This window comes from Syngnathus acus, chromosome 19 (genome assembly GCF_901709675.1).
Source record: "Syngnathus acus chromosome 19, fSynAcu1.2, whole genome shotgun sequence".
NCBI lineage: Eukaryota > Metazoa > Chordata > Actinopteri > Syngnathiformes > Syngnathidae > Syngnathus > Syngnathus acus.
Window position 1 is genome coordinate 6,221,157 of NC_051103.1, and position 17,127 is coordinate 6,238,283.

Genomic DNA, 17,127 nt, shown 5'->3' on the forward strand with positions numbered 1-17,127 from the left:
CTAATGAATTGAGTTGACAGTATTTCCTATGGGAAGAATGGACTACAAATTACAATGATTGACTTGAAAATGCTGCCTTCTCGGAACAGGGGGCTTGACATTTGGCCAGGAACGAAATGTCCCAGGGGATGGATTCCGTCACGATGATGCCAATATCATCTGAAGGGCAAGAATGGGAAAGCCAAACAACAACACAGGTCCAGTGTCAATCAAACTTGCATTGATTGATGATTGATCACTTTCCCAAACTGGAATACACTGTTGTATCATGCAGATCAGTGACGTGGAGTCTGAGGTGGATGACCTGGTGACCCAGACGGGCCCTGAGCTGATGGAAGTGGTGTCCCCATCCAGACTGGCGCCCGTGCTCGGGGAGGCTTTCTGCCAATGTGCCTGGGGAGACGAGCCGAACCCGGGCTTTGGGATCAGCGCCGACTGCCTCTGTGGGGAGGACGACGACGTCGACGGTGTGCTCAACAGTGGATGTTCATTTAAAAAAAAAAAAAAAAAGTATGAGATCGTATGAATGTTTGTTCCTAATCATATCTATCTTCAGACTTTGACTGGGTATGGGACCAACGCATGAAGTCGTCCGGCGCCTTCCTCAGCTGCGACGACCGGAAGGTGAGCTTCCACTCGGACTACAGCTGCGGCACGGCCGCCATCCGCGGAACCAGAGAGCTCACCGAGGGTCAACACTTCTGGGAAGTCAAGATGACCTCGCCCGTCTACGGAACGGACATGGTATATACTCATAATAGTATACTCGTAATAAAATATGTAAGGTCTCTCTTCCACTTGCTTGTATGTGTTTTCTGCAGATGGTTGGAATTGGAACTGCAGAGGTGAACCTGGAGAAGTTCAAGTATAACTTTGGCAGCCTGTTGGGTCACGACGAAGACAGCTGGGGGCTCTCCTACACAGGTTTGGGGTTGAAACTGGGATTAGCGATAGTCTCGTTTTAAAGGAAAGATGTTGCTTTGTCGCCGCCTTGTGGTTTCTTCGGGAAATTACAAGCATTTTGGGCCTTGCTGTTTTTGTCTTGAAAATATGTTTTTTATGTCTTGTATAGGTCTCCTCCAGCATAAAGGTGAGAAAGTGGACTTCTCCTCTCAGTTCGGTCAAGGCTCCATCATCGGACTGCACTTGGACACCTGGCACGGTACCTTGACCATCTACAAGAATCGACGCTGCGTAGGTGTGTTCCTCAACTTTTTGGGTCACTTGCCAGGGCCAACATCTCAATTATCTGCCCTCCAGGTGTCGCTGCCACCAAGCTGCAGAACAAGAAGCTCTACCCCATGTTGTGCTCCACAGCAGCCAAGAGCAGCATGAAGGTGATCCGCGCCTGTTACACGCCCACATCCCTGCAGTACCTCTGCTGCACGCGCCTTCGCCAAATCCTCCCCGCCTGCCCGGATGTTCTGAGCGCCCTGGAGCTGCCTCCGGGCCTGCTCGCGCTCCTACGCCGGAGGCTCGGCTGGGTGTTCTCCGTTATGCAAGACGAGGGGTCAGGCCCAGTCGTCCTCAGTGCCTGCGACTCGCCCAGTTCGGAAGCGGAACATTGTCCCGAGTCACCGTGTGGTCGCTCCCCGCTGACGCCGCCCAGCAGCGACAACGAAAGTTCAGAGCCAGAAGATCATCAGAGTAAAAGATGCCGCTGGACATGAAGCCTGCCGCTCCCATCAGTAAGTCTGTGGCAATTGTTGCCGTTTAAGATGAATTGAACGCTCAACTTGTCTGAACTGAAATGTGACAATTGACAAGCATCATTTCTAGCGGTAGAGCTTCAAGCGGAAATGACGGCAAACATTTTCTTTGTACTATGCAGCCCCATTAGTCTAAATGTGCTAGCCAGATTAATATTGCATTCATTACTTGGACTTGGCTTCTGCTTTGCTCTCTTTGTAAGCGATATTCAACAGATTAGACCCCCCCCCCTGAAAAAATTTAAAAAAAAAAAAGTGGAGGGAAAAGCTCAGTTGAAATGTAATAGGAGCGATCCATATCAGGAAAGAAATTAATGACTTTTTGATACTATGAATATAACCTTTTGTAACATCACTTTCTTACTTGTACACTAAAAAATAAAAACCAAAAGACAAAAAAAAAAGTTCTGCTGCAGGTTTTTAAGTGAATGCTGTAACAAGATGTACTGTAAACATTTTCAAGTCAGTCCAGGACTAGTTCCGGGTTTTGAGCGGTGAGGCAGCGGTAAACTCTAGTAGAAATCTCGGGTCCCACCCGCCTGTCTTTGCCTTCGCCCTTCACTGCCAGATCGGCCAGCAGTTTCTTTCGTTCCGCCTCTGAGCCTGATGCCTTGTAAGCCTGCAATGTAATCAACCGAGAATTATTCTCACACACACACTTGATACACCTCACTGAGGTCCAAGGCGTACCTGCAGCAGTAGCTGCGGCGACGGGTAAGCGGCTGTCACACAGGAAGCCGTGGCCTGACTGACTCTGTTGAGCTGCTGGATCTGCTTGCTCCACACCTGCTTGAGCCCGGAGCCGTCCTTCTCCACCCGCACCCCGCTGGCCCACGAGCCGTCCACGCAAAAGGGCAGCTCCGACTGCTCCGTCAGCTGCCTATACGGAGAAGCGGAACAAGAGGTGGGAGTAACTCGCATGCGTTCTCTGACATTGTGCTGTCGATTTAAATTCACCCCTCTGGAGCGACGTACTTAAAAGGGCGTTTGGACAAGGACTTGGTGACGGCGCACACGTGGTCAGTGACGTCCTGCCAGCCATTCACAAAGACCACGGATATGTTCTTATGAAGCTGCAGATACACGAGAACCTGAGCAGAATGCAAAGGACGCGTTCAGTATGTCTTTTCAGCAACGGCAGCAGATGCGATATGACTAACCTCCTCTACGTCCAAATTCCCCCCGCCGTATTTGGATTGGATTGTTTCCCCTAATGTGTGTCTCCTGTTGGTTAGAAGCACATCATCTGCAGTTGACAAACCTGACTCAAAAACAAGGTATGACGAATGATAGTGTATCTTTTGACAGTCACCTGTAATCCATCTGGGACTCGGTTACCAAGAGAGTGATCGCCTTTACACCGTCCCGATCGAGGAAAGGACCGAGGACAGAGTCCACCACTGGTTCTTCCTCATTGTCCATCATCTGTAGTAATAATTACACATGCAAGTAAATTCAGGTGGGATTTTTCTTGTCTCCATAAATACCAGACGCACAGGAACAGCCACTTACTTTTTTCACAGAGGTAACCATGTCTAAGAATTCAGATGGACGTAGCACCTGCACGAGCTGGTCCTCCGCAACCGTTCCAGCGCCATCCTCAGCCAGCTGGACACAGTCAGACATTTTACGGTGATGATCACTCTTTGCTATGTTCATAAAAAGAGAGAGGGATTCTTTCACCTGAGGTAAATCCCTGATCCATGTGATGCTGTTTGGAAGGCGCTGCTGTTGGATGCTGTACCTCCATTCAAAAGATGACAGGGTGCCTAACAGGATGTCACAGCCTCCCTGTTGCAGGAGAGCTGCAGCCAAAGGACAGGTAAGCCGAAAAAAAAATTTCAAATGGTATTAGAATATTTTTGATGGTTTTAGGAAAGAGGTGGGGTTAAATGTGATCAATAGCAACTTTATAAAAGCAGCAAACCTGAATCGATGCAGACTGTTAAGCGTTTGAGATAATTCTCCGGCTTGAGACTGTTAAGATGTTGTGCAGCTTCTTTTCTTTCCTGCTGCTCCTTTCTCTTCTCTTGCTTCTCTCGCTCCTTCGCAGCTCGCTTCTTCTCTCGAGCCTCCCTCCGTTGCAACGCTCTCTCCCTATCCGCCTCGATTTCCTCCTTGGAACGGCGTTTTTTTGCTGGACTCGGCCGATCGTGCCCTGGCGGGGAAAAGTTTCGATCTCCGGAGTCTTTAGCACTTTCGTCACGCTGTAAATCGTCTTTTGATTCTTCATCGACCTCAGTATCTGAATCGGAAATTTCCCATATCGCAGACATTTTAATCAGAAAAATGCTACAAATCCCAACGATCGATTAAAAAACGTTTTGTTTACATTCTGCATGTGACGGTGTCCTCCGAGGGTCATTTCAGAAAGGCACCTTACGGTGTTCGTTGGTGATCAAATTTAAAAACCGCGTTTAATATTTTTGGCTGTAACACACTAACATGTGTTATAGAATGTTAGTATCAGTGCTTTAATATTCAATAAGAACAATTTGAAGACGTTTTAATTGCCTATGGGTGGTAAAATGGCTCAACAGTTTTTGAGACTATCACGTGATGAAGGTAGTAGCATCTGCGCTTGCGCAACGTCAGCACTGATTTGTAAACAACTTTCGGCCATGACAGTGCACGAGCCGCATCCACGTTGTTGTGAGATTTAATGTTCGGTCGTTTGCTAATGTCCACCTAAACAACACTAGTAGCTCTTGTAAACTGGACTTTCCCCCTTTTTCTTTTCTTCATTCAGTCTTCTTTATCCTCTCAGCATGGCACAACCGGCAGAAAAAGGTACGTTTCACATAAACGCATAATTCTGCTTAGTTAGTCGCGTGACAATATTTTTCCTGTGTCGTTTAACGGGGACACTTAAATAGCCAACTCAGCATGCTTGCAGTGTCAAAAGTCAGGAATGGGAATTTTAACAAAACCTATTTGAATGAATGCACACTGAGATAGCAAATAACTTAGTGTAACCATCTTTGCATTATGAAAGCCACTGCAAAAAAAAATAAAAGTCATAATGAGCACTGAGCTCTAATTAATTGATAAACTGTCATTTTTATAAAACGTTTTTTCCAGGTTATTATCGCTTCGTGGTGCTGCTCTTCAATTGCTTACTGACTTTCGGCTCCTACTTCTGTTTTGATATGCCCAGCGTTTTGCAAAACCAGTTTCAAGGGGTATGTAAAGTTGCATCCTAGTTGTTCTGTCAAATTAATCACATGATAACCTCTCCATCCCCCAAGAACCTGACATGCCCCAATGCAACTGTAATCAATGGGACAATGGACTGTGTGGAGGGCTTGGGGATGACCCCCCAGGAGTACAATCTTCTCTACGCTATCTATGCATGGACGTAAGTACCCAAAAGCAGGGGGTTCTCAATATTTGATCTGATGCACACAGGGTTAGGTACTTTTTAAAAGATGGTTGATGGTGTTTCTCTCATCTTCAGGAATGCAATTGTGGTGATCTTGGCTGGCTTCCTGATTGACAAATTGGGCAACCGATGTAAGACCATTACCATATCACTCTGTGTTTTTATTATATTTTCAAACCAAAGTTGTGGTAGGAACAAAAACTTACCAAAATCAATAATTTTGTTGACAAATTAACGTTTGTATTGGTTATCTATGTAGTCAAGCTGATTACATCCCCAGTTGATCAACTTATAGAGCACTCAGTCACTTTGATATTGATTTTGGCCAGGGACTTCTGCTAAAAGTTTTGTTTTTGGTTCTCCACAGTTGGAGTGTTTGTTTTCTCCTTCTTGTGCGTTTTGGGCTCCTCCCTGTTCGCTCTGGGCTCCCACTTTAAAGGAACTCCCTACCTGCTGCCCCTGATGCTCACAGGACGACTCCTCTTCGGGTCTGGCAATGGATCTCTGACCAGTAAGAATCAAAACTGCAATCACTTTGGAATGATATGAAACTGTTTTGAATTGATAGCGGGGGGGGAAATACTTGATGTATAATTAAAGTGTTCTTCTCCAGTTGTTCAGAACCGCATCACTGCCTTCTGGTTCAAGGGGAAGGAACTGGCCTTAGCCTTCGGGCTGACCTTGGCCTTCTCGCGCCTGGGCTCAGTCCTCAACTTCTTCCTCACGCAGCGCTTTGAAGAAAGGTTTGGCATGCAGTGGACCCTCTGGGGTGGTAAGTAACAACAAACTGTGATTATTCCGTAAGCCTGCTGCCATCTTACTGTACTTCTTTAGGTGCACTCTTGTGTGTGCTGGGCTTTACGTCTGCCATCATCGTGAGCTCGCTGGACAAGGTGGGAATGAGGCAGCTAGGTCTTGATGGGGTCATCCAAGAGGAGTCTCGCAAAGTGGTACAAAACCTGACTTTGGTTTCTGTTATACGAATCAATCATATCGATATAATTCCTAATTCCTGTGTTGCTTCTGTAGAGAATTCAGGATGTGAAGCAGCTGTCCCTAAGGTACTGGCTGCTGGTTCTGACCATCATGTTCTTTTACAACGGAATCTTCCCTTTCATTGCTGATGCCAGGTATTGAGAAAAAGAGGAGAGCACGCATTTCCAGGCTTTTGATGAAAAATCTTGACATTGTGATGATCTGTGCAGTAAGTTCATTCAGGATAAGTACGACGACTACACTCAGAAGGAGGCGTCCTACGTGGCCGGGGCCGTTTACGACAGCTCCCTCGTCCTCTCCGCCTGCGTCGGCATTCTTATCGTAAGTTGAGAGGATGTTTTTATTATATCGGAATCGATAGTGAATTGAGAAATTTGTTCCTGTGTCTCTTTTAGGATTACGTGGGTCTGCGGGGCATCTTCGCCGTGTCCTGTGCCGTACTAACGCTGCCCGTGTTTGGACTGCTGGCGTTCACCTTTGTGGCTCCTCTGGTCTCCACTATCTGGCTGGGAGTCACCTACTCCTTTGCTGCCGTCAGTTTGGCTCTCCCTCCAAGCCAACGCTTAATATTGCATTCATTTTTCCATTTAATTGGCATTCTGTGCTGTGGTTCAGGCAAGCATGTGGCCATCTATTCCTCTGGTGGTGCCTCAAGCGACCATCGGCACAGCCATGGGCATCGCCACCTCCGTCCAGATGATTGGGATCGGGATTTCCAATCTGGTTGTCGGGCAGATTTTGGGCACCGAGTTCAGGTAGGGAATCCCGCACAGTGCATCGTCGTTGCGGTGCATAATGTTTTGATTTCCTGGCCACTCAGTGACACAAAGATCCCGCTGTGGCGCTGGCAGAGGATGATGATCTTCATGTTGGCCAACACCATCGCTTGCATCGTCACCTCGGTGCTGCTCAACATCGTCGATGGCAGACAGGTCTCGCTTCTATTTCCTCGATTTGAAATGACTTCCTCCCTCTTTGGGACTAAAATGTGTTTGTTTTAGGGCGGGACTCTGAACAAGTTAAGCAAAAGATCGACACAGGCAGAAGCGGAGTCCGACACGGAGCCGCTCACCCGTGGAGAAGAAGTGGACGATGAGGACGAGAGGGATGCACGGTCGCCGTCTCGCTCCATCAACTCCTGACTTCTCCATTGTCCTCAAGTTTGAGCATTTCTCTAAGCTTATTTGATTACTGAGCCGTTTGACTTTATAGTGACTTACTGTCAATGAACACTTCATGATTTTTACAAGAAGCTCAATGAAGAGCAGTGCTTTTGTTTTTAAACTCAAAATATATTGCATGATTTTAATAGTTCTGAAGAGTAGATTCAGATCCATACAAAACAATTAATCAAAGCACATTGTCTTGAAAATAATACCTCTGACTGTTACAGTTTTATTCCACAGCTATATGGTTGATCTATTTGAATTTTTAAATTTACGGCTAGTGATTTTAATATATTCTTGAAGAAGGGAATTATATCAAGCCATAAAAGATTTTTTTTATTTTATGAAAAAAGGTTTACCAAAAGTGACCACACTTCAAAACTTTACAATGACGTATACAGATGTGACTTCAATGTCATGTGCAGGAGATGAATTGATATCGCCGCAGTTGTTTTTACAAACATAACCATTAAAATATGACTTGAAAAATAAATTAAAAATGATACATTTCTTTTCATGACTCAACTGACGTTTTTCTATGAAGAGGCTTTTTTTTTTTCCGTGTGAACATTTGACACATTATAGTCTATAGGTGGAGCTGTGACACTAGCAAACAAGCATTTACACCGCCTAAAATGGATTTGTCAAATCTGTATTTATTTATTTGATTCATTTCATTAAATAACTGCTCCTTTGTTGTTTTAATGTCATCCACAAATCAATCCTTTTGTCATAGCACAGAAAGTGGATTAGTAAAAAAAACAATCACAAGTTGTGTTTTCGGCCAGTAGTTATTTGGTACAGTTGTTTCTTTTAATCCGACTCAAACTCAGATAGAAAAAAAAAAAAAAAAAATCAATTTTGATGCCTTGTTGTCTCCTGTGAGTGCTCATGCATTACATAGAAAAAAAAAACAAGTGACAAAGAGGGACTATATTTAAAAATCAAATTTAACAACCAAAATACAAACTAAATCATTTCCCATGATGCACCTGATGATCTCTATCTCCGCACAATGGTTCAGTTACTTTCTTCTACTTGCTGCGTTGCCTCCCATGGTGACATACTTGGAAGAATGTAACCTGCGAGACTCTGTTCACTGCGAAGAGAAACACTAAAAATACACCTGCCTTAATCTTCTTACAGGACCTGTGCTGCCTGATGGACCACACACACACACACGCACACACACAAAGGCAGATTGATCCTTAAGAGCAACCTAATTCGTCGAATCATCTCGTTCCAGGGTCCGCTCGTATGGTTTCTCTGCTGGAGGGGCTGTGCGGCCCGGACTGTTTGGACGAGATGAACATGTCGAGCCGCCTCAGCCTCAACAGCCTGGGTCGCATCTGCGGAATCGGACCCAACAACGACACGGTGGTGCTGGACCGGGTCAAGCGGAAGAACTCGGTCAGGCGCATGTCCATCATCGAGGACGGGCAGATCGCCGAGGTGCTCTACTTGATCCCCAAGCAGTGCATGATGGAGCAGCTGCCGTTCCTCAATCCCAATGACTACGTCCTGTGCGAGAAGTTGGCGGGCATACCTGCTGATGTGTCAGGTACCCACACACACACACGCCACGTTTTTCCCCCCATAATCTGAAAAAGTTTCTTTTTAGGGACATTTTTAAATCCTCTTTTAGTCCCTCTGGTCACCAAATATGTCCAAAAAGGTGAAATCATCATATGCAATGTTTCTTTGTTGTTTGATTGCAAACTACGAGACTTAATTGGTGAAATGAATTGGCTGATTAATTTAAAAATATATATCCTCCTCAAAAAAAAAAGCCAAGGAACCACTGTATCTATTTCCGTGCGTACGTTCGTGCAGACTAAAGGAAAAAACACACATACTTTCCATCGAGCGGATGATGTCATGGCTCAGAAGCACATTTACTCCCTTAGCTTTCATTTAGAACACACACACACACATGTTCCCCCTGCACACACATTTTGTCACATGCACGCTCGGCCTGCTGGGACCGCCCCTCTCCCATTGTGAAGCAATAGTCCAGCTTGTTCCCGTTCTCGCTCCGATTCACTGCAGTCAAGAATTCTCGCCGAAAGACGCGCAGTCACCGCCATGAAAGAGAAAGGTAGTGTGTGTACATGTGTATGCATCTTTAAAGTTATTTTTTTCCCCAGGGAAATTATGATCAGCTCAAAAGTTCATAGCATATTTTTATTATTCCTACTTGTAGCATGTTGATTTGATATGACAATTTGAAATGATGACTTTGGAAAGTGTTTGAAAGGATTTGCTGTTGTATTTATGTATGACACGCGACTCCTTTGAGTTCATCTTTATAGCCGCAAAGTTTCCAAAAAAGTTTCAAGAAACCCAGACTTGCAACGTTTACGGAAGGAAAGAAACTGGAGGGAAAAGACATTTCTTATTTTCAGCTCCGATGCGCATCACCCTTGACCTCAGTGCGTCTTTCCAGAAATGTTTAAACTGACAGAAGGAGAAAATAGTCGGGAAGCAAAATGAAGGGATCCAAACTTTGTTGTTGCCAAGTGTGGAAAAGAGAAAGCTCAGCTGGTGCAGTTAAACATAGAGCAGCATGTGGATTGTGCATGACCATTGAAGAAAGAAAAGGCTCCTTTCACATACCTACTATTATTTTATTTTTCTTACACAAGTGCTCTTTTGTGACTTATCTGCTTCGTCAGGGCGAGACGTTTTTCACTTGCAATCATAAGTGGGAAAGAAGTTCTCTCCTGAGACATTCCACAAGAATCTCATGAGCTGCCTCTCAGCTTACCTCACAATTACAAGGTCATCGTTTTGCTCAAATGTGACTCATGGCCAAATCAAATCCCCTCCCAAGTTTTCTGTAAAAGAATACAACATTGTTTAACGCTTCCTGTCTGCGACGTAAAGATAAATCGCGATACCTTAAATAGATTCTCGGCCGCACGATTAGGTGAGCGTCTCGGGTTTCTCGCCATTTGCTGTCTTTCTAAATCTACCGTTTGCTAATACCTGACAGCAGATCAGCTTCACGGGCAGAACTTAAGAACTGCGCGGTGTCGTTCGGATTGCCTCATCGATTCCACGCATTTACGCATTTTATTATATACAGCGGTGATTGTGCGCCCTCTAGTGGTGTGTGAAAGTATCACTTAAATTGATTTGACAGAGTGATTATTTTTATTTAATCATATTTTTGCACATGTAATAAAAAAAAAAAGTCAAATGAAGGAAAATGTTTGCTATGTTGCCAAAGATTAGCATGATTTTTCAACGTGCTAGCACACGATGTTGAAAAGATGACCAGTCCGGGCCCCTCTCTGAGTATAGCTTAATCAGTTAACGTCATCCTTTGGAAAGCATGTTCTTGTAATCTTGTTTGTTGCTGCATACATGCCTGTAACCATGGCAACAAATCTCTTCTATAGCAAGGCCGCATACCGATGTCTCAATTTTATTAGCTTTCACGAGGCGGAGGTACGCAGTCGCGTTAGTTTTTAAGTTCAGCTGAGATACCAAAAGAAAAAAAGCCATCCGCATGCAGAGTGGGAGAAGCAAAGCTGTCAATGTGTCACATTTGTTCCTCTGCCAATCACAAGCGGGACCTTTTGCAGTGGCCTGTGATTAGATTGTGCAGGCATCCTCGCTTTCTGGCTGCCAGTGAGTGTAGATAGAAGAAGAAGAATGCTGCCCCAAGCGCATGCTGCCATGTGACATAACTCGTTTGCGAGCCGCCAAGTCTCTGAGGGGAAAACACATTTTTTGTATTTTAATGATTAATATTTTTTTTCATACAAGCTGTATCTGTTTACCGTCAAGTCATGCCGATGACCTTGTGTTCTCCCCCTCGCAGTGCTTCACACTCACTCTCCCGCACCCAAGCGGGTCATCAGATGCGTCAAATGCAGGGAGGTCTGCAAAGGGGAGGTGCTTCGAGTCCAGTCCAGTCACTTCCACATCAAATGTTTCACCTGCAAAGGTCGGTGTACCGTTCCGATGACACCCGCAAAGCAATGTGAGCAGGTGGAAATACTGTAATGCTGCCAAAGCTGTTCTATTGGCCTTTCACAAGGATACATTTAATAAAATAAAAAGTTGATTACACAGTTCCAAATTGCCGCTTTAATTATTCAAGCTCGATTCATTGCAGAATATTCCCTTTTCAATGGGCTCTCGTGGTTGCCAGACAACCACGTACCGGAGTAACGGCTTCATGTTTACCCAGCAGGCCTTTGTCTTCACCTAATTGAGCCTGACAGGCTTCTCACGTTGTTTTCTTGTGCTGAGTTTACATCAAAAGTGCAGTATCAATTAATAAACAGATAAAAATAGTAGGAATTCAAAATTTCAGATTCAAACCCAGATGGTGTAGCTATATTTTTTTGGAAGCTATCAAATGACACAACACTGTTTTATCAGTAATCCCTAAACCTTTGACTAGTTAAAATGTAATAAATTGACTGAACGAGAGGACAGATGCTTGTTTTCATTGTGTCCAACAATGTTCTTGTATGACCGAGTCCCAAGACAGAAATAGACAGCCCTTGGCCTTCGAGTGCATTCTGTCGAGGTGCAACTGTTACGGGCTCAGATGGAGTCAAATACTTTAGATTTTTATTTTTTTTCATTTGTCTTCCAGCTGTCCAAATCATTTTTAAACAGGAAAAATATTTGGTGTGCAGGGATTTTTTTTTGTTACTCATTGTGCAATGTTTTTCTTCTCCCGGTGTGTTTGTGTAGTTTGTGGCTGCGACTTGACCAGGTCGGGCTTCTTCATAAAGAACGGCGACTGCCTCTGTCCGCTGGACTACCAGAGGCTTCATGGCACGGTCTGCAACAGCTGCGGGGGATTTGTGGAGGGAGACGTGGTCGCCGTTTTGGGCAAGACTTATCACCCGACCTGCTTTGTGTGCACCATTTGCAAGTAATATTAAAACATTTCTGTTGTGCTCCTAGTTTATAAAGGTGAATTTGTGATGACTGAACTGCAAATCAACTGTCCCAAAATGTTTGTTATTCCTCAGGCAACCTTTTCCCGCGGGTGATTGCGTCACCTTCAGTGGGAAAGAGTGCATCTGTCAGCGGTGTGTTAACCCGTTGACCCCTCCGCCAACTGGTATCAGATACTCCGACAGTAGGTGCATCTTTGTGTCATTTTCAGGGGAACAATGTGTCTTAAAGGCTTTTATTTTTCCTATTTCGATACATGTACACTTTTCGGTTTTTCTTTTGGGAGCGCGTCAAGCGACTCGGTGACCTGAGCTTGACTTGACCTCACTTGGAACTGTGCAGCGATCGAGCCAAGTCTCGGGATTAGAAAGACAATTGTGCTCAACACAAAGGGATGAGACAGGCTGGTGTTTACTTTTTGCACTTATAATGCGCTCAGGTCGCTACTTTGTCCGGAACGGCATCCTTTGGAACATTTACTTGAACACAACATGTCGAGGACATCTGCTAGCTAGCTGAATTGAAAGCATTTTGCTAATGCTTGGGCCATGTTCGTATTAGCAAACATAATGTTGTGTTTGGATCCTCGTAGACTGCAACGGCTGCGGACGCGATATCAAGAACGGGCAGGCTTTACTCGCTCTGGGCAGCCAGTGGCACCTCGGCTGCTTCAAGTGCAACATCTGCACAAAATTGCTGAGTGGAGAATACATCAGCAAGTAAATAACAAAACGGATTATTGCATATTTTACATTGGATAAATCTTATGGCATTCTACTGTGTCATGTTCACCTCGCAGGGATGGCGTTCCATATTGTGAGAGGGACTACCAGCTTCAATTTGGGGTGCAGTGTGACGCATGTCAGAAGTTTATAACGGGGAAAGTCCTTGAGGTACCGTCGTTTACATTCATTCCATTTTTTTTTATGTTTGTTTCCTAAGCTATTTTTTTTATCATAGCATATAAGCTATGTCCACTTTGTTTAACTGCGTCATGATCGTTTCCGATTTTCAAAAGGCGGGGGACAAACATTATCACCCGGAATGCGCGAGATGCAGCCGATGTGACAAAATGTTCACCGAGGGCGAAGAAATGTATTTGCAAGGTTAGTGTGAACGCAGGATTATGCGTCAATTGTTAAGTGATGAAACGTCCTCCGTTTACTAGGCTCAGCAGTGTGGCACCCGGACTGCAGAGAGAGGAGCAGGAACCATCACAGCAACAGGGTAAAAATTCAACACTTAAAATGAGGGATGAAATGCAAGTCTTAGCCAATGGGATCTACTTCTCCTCAGGTCCGACGAAGCAAAACACCTTGTCTTGATTTCTTTTACCCTCCGAGTGAACTGAAGGTTAATCTGATGAGCGGCCTTTGCAGTTTGATCTGTTTTTTTGTGTTATGTCGTAGTTTGAGATTCAGCAGCTGCCATCTTGCGTCACAACACATGCCTCCTTAACTCTTTGCTCACTTTTGTCTGTGTTTGATATCATTGTCATATTTTGACACAACCATTGTAACCTTTATGCACATTATAGTCTTTTGGCATGTGCAATAAGAAAATAGAAGAAAGAAAAATTCAAATGCGTCTTTCTCTCCCTCAGTCGACTCTGACTTCGTCCGAAAGCTCCTGCTCCAGACCCGGCTCGTGTACCCCTGGAAGCCCCGGTCGCTCCATTTGTGTAAGTCACGGAAATGTTGTTCGTCCCCTGTCCGACATTGACAAGCGTGCAAACTGTCTCAAGCCGTAATGTTCCAACCCTTCTCCTATTGCCGCCACCTCCCACTCCCACTGTCCCCCACCCAGGCCAAAGTAGATGATGAGATCATTGATTACCGAGACTTAGCAGCAATTCCCAGAGTCAAGGCTATTTATGACATAGAGCATCCCGATATGATGTCCTATAAGAGTGACGACCTCACCTCAGCTGCTTTGGACGGCACACGGGACAGAAAAAGCTCTGCCGAGGTAACGTCATTCAGCGGATGCCAAAATGTGCCATATTTAACCTTCATCTCTTTTTAGTTTTTAAAACCACAAAAAATAAGCGGTGCGTCCAAGTTGAGTCTTGCTGGCTAATTCTGTGCATCTTTTTTTTTTTTTAGTCTCCAGCAAATGCATCCGAGACCACCGAGGTAAATATAGTCAGCGTTCAATCAGTATAACATCAACAATCATCCATTTGTATCCTTTTTTTTTTCTTTCAAGGAAGGTTACGAGCTGAGGAAATGCATTCCCAAATCGGCGAGCCACGGATCATTCGGCGTTCGGTCGTACAGTCGTCACAGCTACACGCCGACGCGATCGCCTCAACACTTCCACCGGCCCGGTAAGACTCTCGAGATTTTTTTATTCCAACTCAATAGCGCCCCCTCTCCCTCTTGCTTCTACACCTGGCCGCCTTTCCACGTTTTCATCCTCCACTCCCTTCCTTCCTCTGGAATAACAAATAGGCTCATTATTTTCTGCCAACGACACCTTGGCAACTTCCTGTCACCTCTTAGCTCCTGACAGCGCAGGTAAGATCACAACAACCTCTGCTACTGCGCACTACCCTTATTTTGAAAAATGTGATGGATGATGGCACGTGTTGTCAAACATTTGTTAATGCCACTTTTGTCCCGTTACAGATCAAGGTTTCAACATGTACAGAAAACCTCCAATTTTCAAGCAGCAAGGTACTTTGAAGTGTTTGTTTCATAAAACAACAAGGTTGCCATGGCGGCAACATGTACACATACAGCATGGCGGCAGAAATTGACAAAATAATTGTGAAGAGACTGAGAGAATCTGCTATTTGACATTGACATAGATCCAAACTCCACCCAAACGTCCTCTTTGCCTGGATACAGTTGCAACGGCCTCAGTCCAGTAGGTCACTTTATTCTTATTTTTATTCAGGCTGCCATTACGGACCCCCATTTTGAGAAATTATACATCATTTTTGTTTATTTTTTCCTACTCAGCCACAATCTACTGAATTCCTCCGAAGCAGCGGCGACACATTAAGAGGTATTTTTCTTTTTTTCTTGAAACTCTCATCACTGTTCTTGTTTTGTGTCAATCATTCTAAAGCAAGTACTTTCCTTTTCAGATTTCAAGGTACGTGAGAGGACTTAAATCCGTAACACTTCTTCTTCTCCCCAATCAAGCCTCCACGTAACATAATGGCGTCTTGATTAACCTCACAATCTAAAACCGCACACGATTAGTTAAATTTGCCTTTTAGGCTTAACGGTGACTAACCTCATTGCGGCAAGTGTTTGCTTGTGTCTGTAGCTCCCCCATGACTGCCTGCATCCATTTGCACGAATGGACAGAGGAGTGTCAATGCCTAATTTGCTGGAGCCAAAAGCAAGTATTGGCGCTTCCTTCCAAGTTGTTGTTACTCTTTGCTAACTAAAACTAACCAAGCATGTATTTTTTTGCCCATACTTTGACCATTGAAAACATATCCTGTATTTTGTCCTGCTTTGTTGTGTCAAGGTCTACCCGTATGAAATGCTCACGGTTGCCAACAGGGGGCGTGCGAAACTTCCCAGAGAGGTTGACAGAACAAGATTAGAGGTAAGGTAACGGCATCAGTTTTGCTCCGACCGGTGGAATTTGAAAATTGCTTTTGCATTCTTTTATTTCAGCGTCATCTGTCCACAGAGTCCTTCTTTGAAATCTTTGGCATGACCATAAGAGAATTTGACAAACTGCCGCTTTGGAAACGAAACGACATGAAGAAACAGGCCAATCTCTTTTAAATCATTGCTATGTTCTTTTATTTATTGTCAGATTGCTCTGACTCCATCTTCCTCATGGGGGCACTAGAGCAGCAAAAACATTTTTTTTTTCTTTCCTCCCTGTCTGTTCAACTTCTCATATTGAAGGATTCCGTGGACTAAATGATCTGAGCTAAAAGCTGAATCATAGGAATGTCTGCGCGTGGAATGTTATGTTAAAGCAATCTGGAAGATCTCAACGCGGGGCTTCCAATGTTAAGCTTCCCATCTTACCATTGCGACACTCATGCCTCAGTTTATACTTGCCTTCAGAAAATTATACAAGACTTATTAGGGGATATATATGTATATATTTCTAAAATTGCTGCAATCATAATCATACATTCAAAGAGAGAAAATAAAGTGTATTAGCCTGCCATAAAAAAAAAAAGTTATTGATTGGGCGATGATGTCATGTATTAGTACTGTATTGTTTTAAATCTGCTTACAAATATTGAAAGGTATATAAAAATAGCTATTCAAGCGCTGTAAAAATATGAGCCAAAGTGGATATTCATGCCTATGTGTGTGTTTCACATTTTAAAATTATTTTTGGCTCACGTCCCTAAAGAGTTGCACATGAATGCCTCAAATGAAAAGTACCGGGTTGTCATTTTCCACTTTCATGTGGACCTCAAAGAACCAGTTTATGATGACAGATGACTTGATCTGCTTATCTGGACTGTGTAGAGAAAGATACTCTGTATCTTTTGGGCTATTATCCTGTCTGCAGATTATTTTGAGCTAATTTCAATTACAGTCTATGAAGAAAGCGGTAGAAAAAGTATTGCTATTTCCATCCTGTTTTCTTCTTTAATTTTGAATCTATTCTTAAATTAAACCTGCTTTTTGCCTTCTTTACTGTATTCTTCACTGTATTTCAGATGCTTCTTTTTTTTTCCTCTTCTTTCTTTTCTTCAAAATGTTTGCGTCTTTAATTCTGTCCCCGGCTTGGTTGTCTCATCCCCAAACGTGATGTCATGTGTTTTGACTGAGTTTCAACGAAGCTGCCAACATTTTGCAAATGTTTTGACACTGTCATCTTTCCTGTGTGTCCTTTGTCCTGTTTTTCTGAACTTGCAGAGATTTACACAGCAGACAACTAAACAAATTATCAGCTGAAGAAATAACCTTGACTGATAACGAGAGTAAGCTGAATAAACGGAGGAGAAAGAATG

At 44.0% G+C, this 17,127-nt stretch overlaps 4 protein-coding genes across 16 annotated transcripts; 3 read left to right on the plus strand and 1 right to left on the minus strand.

Annotated features, from left to right (window-relative positions):
- Positions 1-90: 90 nt before the first annotated feature.
- spsb3b (splA/ryanodine receptor domain and SOCS box containing 3b) lies at positions 91-1,950 on the plus strand. The gene is made up of 6 exons (XM_037278533.1): positions 91-197; positions 275-467; positions 557-744; positions 822-924; positions 1,073-1,198; positions 1,261-1,950. The coding sequence occupies exons 1-6, from the start codon at positions 117-119 to the stop codon at positions 1,668-1,670; spliced, it is 1,101 nt and encodes a 366-aa protein (XP_037134428.1). The 5' UTR covers positions 91-116; the 3' UTR covers positions 1,671-1,950.
- Positions 1,951-2,114: 164 nt separating this feature from the next.
- Positions 2,115-4,085, minus strand: LOC119138468 (probable crossover junction endonuclease EME2). The gene is made up of 8 exons (XM_037278526.1): positions 3,637-4,085; positions 3,393-3,514; positions 3,222-3,317; positions 3,022-3,134; positions 2,870-2,933; positions 2,685-2,800; positions 2,400-2,589; positions 2,115-2,328 (listed from the first exon to the last, which is right to left on the minus strand). The coding sequence occupies exons 1-8, from the start codon at positions 3,983-3,985 to the stop codon at positions 2,173-2,175; spliced, it is 1,206 nt and encodes a 401-aa protein (XP_037134421.1). The 5' UTR covers positions 3,986-4,085; the 3' UTR covers positions 2,115-2,172.
- Positions 3,431-7,778, plus strand: mfsd1l (major facilitator superfamily domain containing 1-like). 2 transcript variants are annotated; one of them, XM_037278518.1, is made up of 14 exons: positions 3,431-3,531; positions 4,791-4,891; positions 4,958-5,067; positions 5,167-5,222; positions 5,459-5,602; positions 5,705-5,863; positions 5,926-6,041; positions 6,121-6,221; positions 6,297-6,408; positions 6,483-6,620; positions 6,703-6,842; positions 6,908-7,019; positions 7,089-7,277; positions 7,471-7,778. In XM_037278518.1, the coding sequence occupies exons 2-13, from the start codon at positions 4,859-4,861 to the stop codon at positions 7,227-7,229; spliced, it is 1,362 nt and encodes a 453-aa protein (XP_037134413.1). In that variant the 5' UTR covers positions 3,431-3,531; positions 4,791-4,858; the 3' UTR covers positions 7,230-7,277; positions 7,471-7,778. The 2 variants fall into 2 exon arrangements, with proteins under 2 accessions (XP_037134413.1, XP_037134412.1); XM_037278517.1 differs by lacking the exon at positions 3,431-3,531 and adding an exon at positions 4,320-4,499.
- Positions 7,779-8,332: 554 nt separating this feature from the next.
- LOC119138458 (actin-binding LIM protein 1-like) lies at positions 8,333-16,815 on the plus strand. Of its 12 annotated transcripts, none has more exons than XR_005101147.1 (21): positions 8,333-8,814; positions 11,083-11,208; positions 11,970-12,153; positions 12,254-12,363; positions 12,772-12,898; positions 12,979-13,072; positions 13,198-13,285; positions 13,348-13,406; positions 13,476-13,532; positions 13,783-13,860; positions 13,986-14,147; positions 14,285-14,314; positions 14,388-14,508; positions 14,633-14,698; positions 14,810-14,857; positions 14,992-15,050; positions 15,146-15,191; positions 15,274-15,281; positions 15,459-15,537; positions 15,666-15,746; positions 15,818-16,815. XR_005101147.1 is itself a non-coding variant. In XM_037278504.1 (21 exons), the coding sequence occupies exons 1-21, from the start codon at positions 8,511-8,513 to the stop codon at positions 15,929-15,931; spliced, it is 2,037 nt and encodes a 678-aa protein (XP_037134399.1). In that variant the 5' UTR covers positions 8,339-8,510; the 3' UTR covers positions 15,932-16,810. The 12 variants fall into 12 exon arrangements, 10 of the variants coding, with proteins under 10 accessions (XP_037134405.1, XP_037134403.1, XP_037134404.1 ...); XM_037278504.1 differs by having other exon boundaries at positions 8,339-8,814; positions 15,459-15,533; positions 15,818-16,810; XM_037278511.1 differs by lacking the exon at positions 8,333-8,814 and adding an exon at positions 9,217-9,351 and having other exon boundaries at positions 15,459-15,533; positions 15,818-16,810.
- The last annotated feature ends 312 nt before the right edge of the window (positions 16,816-17,127 follow it).